The following is an 8,581-nucleotide window of genomic DNA, read 5'->3' on the forward strand; positions in this document are numbered from 1 at the left end:
GGGGGCGCCCTGCACACCCCCCCATCCTCGCCCCTCTCCCCCCCCCCCCCAGAATCCCGCAGCGCTGGCAGTGGCTGGGGTGCGGGGAGCAGAACCAGGGGGAGGTGGGTGGGTGAGTGCGTGGGTGGGTTCTTTGGGGGGGGTCCCAGGTGGGCACACCGTGCCGCCCCCCCCCCCCCACAGGGGTTGCCTAGCGCGGGGTCTCTGTCTGCCCGCAGAGCCGAGCGGCACTGAGCGAGGGTAGCGCGCCAGGCACCGGCGGGGACCGCGCTGGCCTCAGGCAGGTGGAGGATGAACGGCGAAGCCGAGTGCCCTGCAGACTTGGAAATGACAGCTCCCAAAAACCAAGGTGAGACACGGACCCCCCCCGCCCCCAGTGCCGCGCTGGGACACTCGGGGGGCTGCGGGATGGGGGGGCAGTGTTTAGGGGAGGGGGGCGACCCACGCAGTTCCGCGCCCGACCCTGCAAACCCCGACCCTACAAACCCTGACCCTACAAACCCTGCGATCCCTGACCCTGCAAACCCCAAGGGGGTGTTTACACAGCACCACTGTGGGGTGCGTGGGTGCCCCCCCCCGCGCTGTGGAAACTGCTGGTTTTGCCATCAGAAAGGCTGTTTTTGGGTCAGGCCTGGCACAAAGAGGTGCCGGAGCCGCCCCGCGCACATCTGGGCTGAATTAAGACGCCGAGCCGTTACCTTGGGCCCCCGGCTTCCAGACCCCGGGATGACATCAGAGCTTGGGCTTTTATTGAAAAAGGGGGAGGAAAAAAGAAAAGAAAAAGTGAAATAAAAGGGGAGGCTGTGGGGGCGGCCTGCCCGGGCAGAAGGGCTCCAGCAGCGCCCTGCCCCAGCCCGGAGCCCCCCCGGTGCCGACCCCGTCCCCGCTGCGGGCAGGTGCCGGCCCTGTCCCCGTCCCCGCTGGCTCGAGGTGCCCCTTGCCCCGTCCCCTCCTTTGTCACCGTGGGTTCGGTGCCCTGAGCGCTGCCGGCTGGAGCACGTGTCCCTCGCCGGGTCTTTAGGGGGATTTAATTACAGCGGGGCGGCGATCCCGATATAGAGCAGCCTGGCCGGTGCCAGCGGGGCCGGGATAAATCGGGCCCAGGCGCAGATAAATCGGGCCCGGTTCAGCCTCGCAGTGAACTCCCGGCAAGGCCTGGCCTGAGGGGGGGGTGACATGGTACTGGGGGGGACACAGGGGTCCCCGTTGTGCCCCGTTGTCCCCTTCTATGGCTGCTACAGAGCCACATCGAGAGCAGGATGAGGAGGGGGGGACGCGCGGCCCGGCCTGGTCCCGGCGGTGCCATGTCGGCCTCCTCGGGTTTTATTCTTCTCGTGGGTTTTGCAGGGTGGGATGCAGCCGGCTCGGGGGGTCTCGGGGGTCTGGAGGTGCCCCCAGGTGGGAAACTGAGGTGGGGGCACTGCCCTGGCCTGCTGGGGGCAGGATTTCAGGGCCTTGCCTGCTCCTGTTCGGTTTTCACACCGTGGTTTTGCTGATTTTTTGATTGTTTCCCCGCGATTTCCACAAGCAAAGCGGGAGCCAGACCCTGAGGCCTGATCCTGCCTCGTTGCTCCCCACTGGAGCGGGCTGAGTAGCAGGAAAAGGGGAAAAAGGCAAAATTTGGGACTGGGGGATCCCTGCGGAGCTGCTTCCTTCACGGGAGCAGGTCCTGGCTGCGCTGCCCCCCACCCGTGTGTCCCCCTGGTCCTTTAATGGGCTCTGGGACCCCGGGGGGGCTTCTCCTACCGCCAGCCTGGCGTGGAGCTGTGTATTTGTGCTGGGGGAGCTGGAGCGGAGAGGAAAACGCACCCGGGTGTACCCAGGGGCCTAACGCCTGGGGATGGAGCACCCCGGGGTCTTCGGGCAGGGGGTGTACGGAGGGTCGGCGGGGAGAGGGCGCTCGGCTTTGGGGGAGCTGGGGAAACACCCCCAGAAGTGGCCGTGTACAGGAGAAGAGCTGGGGACGTGTCCCCCAGCGGGGAGGTGGCAGCCAGGGGTACCCAAGGGTGCTGTAACCATCACCCTGCATGGGTGGGACCCCCCCGGGGAGACGGGGCCATGCTGGACCCCCCGCTCCCCATCACCGTGGTGGTCCCTGCGCCTCGACCTTGGCAGAGGTCAGCGTGGCACTCCCCGTTGTGGGTGCCCCCTCGCTCTGGGGGCATCGTTCCCACTCCCCAGGTGGGTTTCCCCGTTCCCCCAGGGCTGGTGAGCACTGGTGCCGCCAGCCCCCGGCTCCGTGGGGCTTTGCTCCGGGGCCAGGGAGACGTCCCCCGATCCCCCGCGCCCTCATCTGCCAGCACACCGGGACGGACGGGTCTCTCCGGTTCGCTCCCCGTGGATTTTTCGAGCCTTGCCCAGCTCGCTCGGCCCACGGGCGGCTGCTGCAGGGCGACGGCGAGAGCCACGTCCCTTTGATCCTGGGGCTCGGGAGGCAGCGCGCGGAGGCGGCACGGCACGGCCGGGAGGGCGGCACGGCACGCCGGGAGCTGTAGTCCCGGGGAGAGCCGCAGGCGGGATGGGCCCGTGCATGGCGCTGCCTCCTCTGCTGCTCCTCTTCCTCCCCTCCTCTGCTGCTCCTCTTTCTCCCCTTCCCCTTCTCCCCCTCCTGCCCCTCTCCTCCTGCCCCTCTCCCTCTCCCCCCGTGCACCCCGTGCCTGCAGCTGACCCGGTTTCTCTGCGCAGACCGCTGGTCTCAGGAGGACATGCTGACCCTGCTGGAGTGCATGAAGAACAACCTGCCCTCCAACGACGGGAGCAAGTTCAAGACCACCGAGTCCCACCTCGACTGGGAGAAGGTGGCTTTCAAAGACTTCTCGGGGGAGATGTGCAAGATGAAGTGGATGGAGATCTCCAACGAGGTAACCACGCTCACTGCCTCGGGGGGCACGGCAGCCTCATGGTGCTCTGAGGGGTCTGGGCGTCCTCGGGGTCTGGGCGTCCTCGGGGTCTGGGCATCCTCAGGGTTCAGGCTCATCCGTCCCCGTTGCCTGTCCTTGTAGAGGACGTGGCCCCATGGGAGGCATCTGCGTGCTGGGACGGGTTTTTGGCACGAGGAAACCCTGCTCACGCTCGTGTCCCTTCGTTCCCCGCAGGTGAGGAAGTTCCGGACCCTAACAGAGCTCATCATGGATGCCGAGGAGCACGTGAAGAATCCTTACAAGGGCAAAAAGCTCAAGGTAAGCCACGGGGAGGCAACGGGGGGCGCAAAAGGGGGACAGAACCTGGCTGGGGGTCCCGTGGGAGCCGTGCCTGGCCCCGCGCCCGCGTCCCGAGGCAGCTCCGTGGCTGAGGGCCCTAAGCTCGGGCCAAATTTGGGGCAGGTTGGATGCGGCCGGACGTGGTGCTGGGAGCCTGCGTCCGAGTTTAGCCCCGGGGACACCGGGTCCTATTCCCGGCCCGCCACGCCGGGCAGCCCGGGGGCACTGCTGCTGTGGGGGGGGGTCAGCTCGCCGCCTCCTGCCTCAGTTTCCCCTCCGTGCTCGCAGCTCTAAGGCTGTGCTGGGGATGTCCGTCCAGCTCTGGGGTAGCTCCTGGGTGGGGAGCCCTTGTCCCCAGCGTGTCCCTGCAGGGCTGAGCTGTCCCCACATGGGGTCTGGGGTGGGGGGCCCGATCCCCCGGTGGTCCAGGGGCTGGGAACGGGCTGGGTTTGGCCGTGCAGTGCGTGGGCACTCAGCTCTGCCACTCTGCCCTCTCCCCAGAAACACCCCGACTTCCCCAAGAAGCCCCTGACCCCCTACTTCCGCTTCTTCATGGAGAAGCGGGCCAAATACGCCAAGCTTCACCCCGAAATGAGCAACCTGGATCTCACCAAGATCCTCTCCAAGAAATACAAGGAGCTTCCCGAGAAGAAAAAGGTACGGGCGGGCAGGGGGCAGCGAGGCTCCCCTGGCGCGCTGGCGCCTCCAGCTCTCCCAGTAAAACCAGCAGGGCCCAGCTCCTGCCTGGGCAGGGCGGCGCAGCCGGCTGCTTGCTCAGCCCAGCCAGACCAGTAAGGCGTCCTTGCCGGTCCCAGTCCCGGTTCCCAGAGCTGTGCAGGCTGGCTGGGGTCCGTCTGTCCGTCCGTCCCGATAGGACCAGGCGGTGGCTCTGCCATGGGGAGCCCCACGCCGGGGTTAATCACACGCCGGCCCCGTGGGCATGGGGGCTCAGAGCCCGGCTGGCCCAGGAGGCCCCCCCCGGGCTGGGTTTGCCACCGGCAGCAGAAAAAAGGCAGCAGAAAAAAGTCCTCGGCGCCCTCTCGCCCATGGCTGGCGCCCTTCCAGGGCTGCCCACGGGATGGAGGCAGGAGATGAGGGAGGGATTCCTGCCCTCGCAGGCTGCGGACCCGGAGCTGCAGGGACAGTCCTAGGGCTGGGGAGCCCCCGGTCCCCCTGGGGGGGCAGCGGGGCTGGTGGGGTGCGTGTGCCCCTTCCCCATGCTAATACCTCCTCCCTCTGCTTCCCGGCCGTCCCCAGATGAAATACATCCAGGACTTCCAGCGGGAGAAGCAGGAGTTTGAGAGGAACCTGGCAAGGTTCAGGTGAGCGGGCAGCGCTGTGCCCCCCGTCGGGTGCCACCCATGAGGAAACCCCTGTGGGTGCTGCGATTGAAGGCAGGGGGAGGAAAGGGGGGGCTGAAAAAAGGCTCCTCAATAACAGCCCCGCGGCTGGGAGCCTCAGCTGGCAGCGAGAGCAGGGGAGCAGCCACACACTGAGAGATAGGGGCTGCAAAGGGGGGGCAGGAGCCCTGCTGTTAGCCCTGTTAAATGCTGAGCCCACCACTTTGCTCCCCCCAAACCCCCCCTGGAGCCTGGCTGCTGCTGCCCAGGGGGGTCCCGGTGCTCCCCACCACCTTCTGCTGCCCCACGGGTGCAGCCCCAGGGACTCGAGGGGATGCTCATAGCTGGCACCCCCCCCAGAGGGACAGGCTTGGATCCATCCCCAAACCCTGCTGCTCTTTTTGGGGACGCCCTGGCATCGAGCCTGCGGCGTGCCAGCCCTGCAGGGTGGGTCACCCTTTGAGGGCGGGGGGCTTAGGGGTGCTCCCCTCCCACCGGCGACCTCCGTGACGCTCCCCCCCTTCCCCGCCGGGTAAAGGGAAGACCACCCGGACCTCATCCAGAACGCCAAGAAATCCGACGTCCCCGAGAAGCCCAAGACCCCCCAGCAGCTGTGGTACAACCACGAGAAGAAAATCTACCTGAAAGTGCGCCCAGATGTGAGTACGGTGGGTGGGAGTGAGTGTGAGCGTGAGTGCCGGGGGGGTCCCGCACCCCGCTGCTGGGGGCACGAGGGGGAACGAGAGAAGCATTTCGGGGGGCGGGGGGGGAATGGGGGAGAAGAAGCCGGTAGGAGCTGCCAGCGGTCCGGACGGAGGTAAGGAGGGGCTCCGCACACCGAGGAGAGGCTCTGGAGGGGGGGGGTTCAGCCCCCCCCCTCCCTTTTGATTGCCTGCAGTTGAAGGGGTGACCACAGCCTTCCGCACCAGGCAGGGCAGCAGATTGCCAGCGCAGACATCCCTCCCGACCACCTCCGGCCATGCCCCCCACTCGCACGCACCCCCTTCCCCGGCCGCAAGCTCGACTTGCAGCCGTCCCCCCCCGGCTCCTGCCGGGGCTGAGGGCAAGCCCCGCTCTATTTTTTTCCCCCCCATTCTTGCCTTTTTTTTGTGGGTTTTACCCCTCTGCCCTCACCTCTGGCTTTGGGTTTTCAGGCCACCACGAAGGAGGTGAAAGAGTCGCTGGGCAAGCAGTGGTCTCAACTCTCGGATAAAAAGAGGCTGAAATGGATTCATAAGGCCCTGGAACAGCGGAAGGAGTACGAGGTAGGGAGCAGCCTCGCCCCGTCCCCGCCACGCTCGCCCCCCATTTCACTCCGAGCCCCCCCCCGACACCCGCCCCGATAGGCAGCGTGGGGTTCAGCCAGGTCCCTAGCCAGAGCACGGCCTCCTCCAGCGCTGCTGGGGACGGGCGAAGAACCCCAGGGGAGAGGATTTAGGGCGATTTGGCTTCTCGTTCCTCCTCCTCCGGCCCCCAGCCAGGCGGGGAAGCTCGGCAGCCGCCCTGACCTCTCTCCTTCCGTCCCTCCGTGCAGGAGATCATGCGCGACTACATCCAGAAGCACCCCGAGCTGAACCTCAGCGAGGAGGGCATCACCCGCTCCACGCTCACCAAGGCCGAGCGCCAGCTCAAGGACAAGTTCGATGGACGACCCACCAAGCCTCCTCCGTGAGTGCCTTACGGGGTTTTTGCCCCCTTCTCGGAGCTGTTACTTTGGGCTCTGTAAGTCCCTTACGTTTTCCCCCCCCCTCCCCCCCTCAGAGCTGCTCAGGAGGGGCTGCCCACCTTTGAGTGCCCTTTCTGGGGGCCGCGGGCATCGCCCCCAGAAATCTGCTCCTTAAATGAACCGAAAAAAATGAGGTTTAGGGGGATGCTGCCTGCTTTGGGTCGGGCCATAACCCAGCCACACCACCACCTCCTCTCCTGCAGCGCAGCCGCCCCCGCGCAGCGCTTTGCTGGTGCATTCCTGGGGGAGAGGGGGGGGGTGGCCGGGTTTTTGGGGGGGCCCCCGCCCCCCCCCCGGCCCGGGGGGGGGGGGGGGGAACGTGAGCGTGCCGCGGGCTGTCCTTGATGCGGGTTCCCCCGGTGGCTTGCAGGAACAGCTACTCGCTGTACTGCGCAGAGCTGATGGCCAACATGAAGGACGTGCCCAGCACCGAGCGGATGGTGCTGTGCAGCCAGCAGTGGAAGCTGCTCTCCCAGAAGGAGAAGGACGCCTACCACAAAAAGTGCGACCAGGTGGGCAGCGGGGAGCTGCGGGAAGGAGGCCAGGAGGAGTTGGGGTAGAAAGGAGCCCCCACCTTCTCTGGGCCCTGTCCTCGGTGTCCCCAAGGTCCTCGGTCCCCTCCCTGGGTGCTCTGCACCGCGGTGCGTGTACGTGGGACCGGCGCGGGGTGGGTGGGGGATGCTCTTGTTGGGGGCGGGGGGACCAACAAGCACACGAGGCAGCAATAGGGCCGGGGGGGGGAGATCCTTGCATAACCCCATGTCCCCCTCTCCCCCCAGAAAAAGAAAGACTACGAGATCGAGCTGCTCCGCTTCCTGGAGGTGAGCATAGGGGGCATGGAGACCCCAAAAACGGGGATCCTCTGCTTGGGGGGGCTCACGCAGCACACTAAAGGGGGTGCCCTGATGCTGCCCCACTCCGCTCCCCCAAAACTGGGGGCTTTACACCGGGGGGGGCACATAGGTGTGATCCCCAGAGCCCGAACCCTGCGGGGTACGGGGAGGAAGCCAGCAGCACGGGAGGAAGGGGAGCCGCGAGCAGCGGAGGCTGCGTGGGCGCCGCCGGCCTCTCGCTTCCTTCCCTCAGCTGTGGCGTGGGTGGGGGAGCTCCCCTGGCCCCCCCCAGCCCCGGCACTGCGGACGTGACGTGGCCCCGGCCCCGTTGGTGAGGGCACGGGGTGGAAAACCCGGCTGGAGCCGTGCACCGGCTGCAGGGGTGGAGATGGGGACGAGGACGATGCCCACGGAAGGGGTGGCGAGGCGTGGGGATCCCCACGCAGCGGGTTCTGGGGCCGGATAGCTCGTGCTGTGGCCTCTGCAGCCAGCTGAGAGCTTTGGTGCCCTGTCCCCGGTGTCCCCGATCCCTAATTGCCCCAGCGCCTCGTTAGCGTCATGGCCAGAGCCCTCTAACCGCGTCTCCCCCCGCACCCCAGAGCCTGCCCGAGGAGGAGCAGCAGCGGGTGCTGGGCGAGGAGAAGATGCTGGGCAGCAACCGGAAAGGTGCCACGAGTCCCGCATCCAAAAAGTCCTCGCCAGAGACCGGCAAGGTGAGAGGGGAGCGGGGTGGGCACAGGATGGGGACGTGCCATGGGGTGGGCACGGGATGGGGACACAGCATGGGGTGGGCACGGGATGGGGACACGGTACGGGGACACGGCGTGGGGTTACCGGCACCCCGCGGTGCCAGGCGGGTCCCGCCGTGTGCTCGCCCCCACCCACGCCCCGTGTCCCCCCCAGGCCAGCTCGGAGAAGCCCAAGCGGCCCATCTCGGCCATGTTCATCTTCTCGGAGGAGAAGAGGAAGCAGCTGCAGGAGGAGCGGCCGGAGCTGTCGGAGAGCGAGCTGACCCGGCTCCTGGCCCGCATGTGGAACGACCTCTCGGAGAAGAAGAAGGTCGGTGGTGCCCCCCCAGCCCCGTCCTGGGGACCCCACCTGTCCCCATCCTGCCACCAGGGGTTTGGCTTGGCCCCCCCCAAGCCGGGGGGGTTGTCCCCCAGGAGTGTCACGGTGCCAGCGCGGTGCCGGGTGCCACGGGCTGTGCCCGCTCCGTGCAGCCTCACGGATCAAAACCCAGCAGCACTGGAGGGGGTCCTGGAGCCTCAATCTAAGGGCTGGAAGCTTGGGGGGGGGGGTCCTGAGATGTCTGAGCATGGTGGGGGGGGCTGCCGTGGTGGTGCTGGGGAAGGGCGTCCTGTCCTCTCCTGGTGCTTGGTGGGCTTTGTGTCCCCCCAGAGCAGGGATTTTGCCCCCTGCAATGGGGTTTGTGTTCCTTATGATGTATTTTGTGCCCCTGGTGGCAGGGTTTGTGTCCGTCCC

The 8,581-nt window shown here is 67.1% G+C and overlaps 1 protein-coding gene across 1 annotated transcript; it reads left to right on the forward strand.

Moving 5' to 3' along the window:
• Positions 1-291: 291 nt before the first annotated feature.
• Positions 292-8,524, forward strand: LOC118158397 (nucleolar transcription factor 1-like; the record flags this gene model as incomplete). Its single annotated transcript, XM_035313047.1, has 12 exons — positions 292-349; positions 2,686-2,861; positions 3,096-3,179; positions 3,702-3,857; positions 4,458-4,522; positions 5,079-5,199; positions 5,695-5,805; positions 6,075-6,208; positions 6,637-6,778; positions 7,046-7,087; positions 7,699-7,812; positions 8,003-8,524. Coding segments are annotated over exons 1-12 (1,725 nt in total), but the record flags the coding sequence as incomplete, so codon positions are not given.
• Between the last annotated feature and the right edge of the window lie 57 nt (positions 8,525-8,581).

Source organism: Oxyura jamaicensis (assembly GCF_011077185.1).
Source record: "Oxyura jamaicensis isolate SHBP4307 breed ruddy duck chromosome 27 unlocalized genomic scaffold, BPBGC_Ojam_1.0 oxy27_random_OJ72681, whole genome shotgun sequence".
Taxonomy (NCBI): domain Eukaryota; kingdom Metazoa; phylum Chordata; class Aves; order Anseriformes; family Anatidae; genus Oxyura; species Oxyura jamaicensis.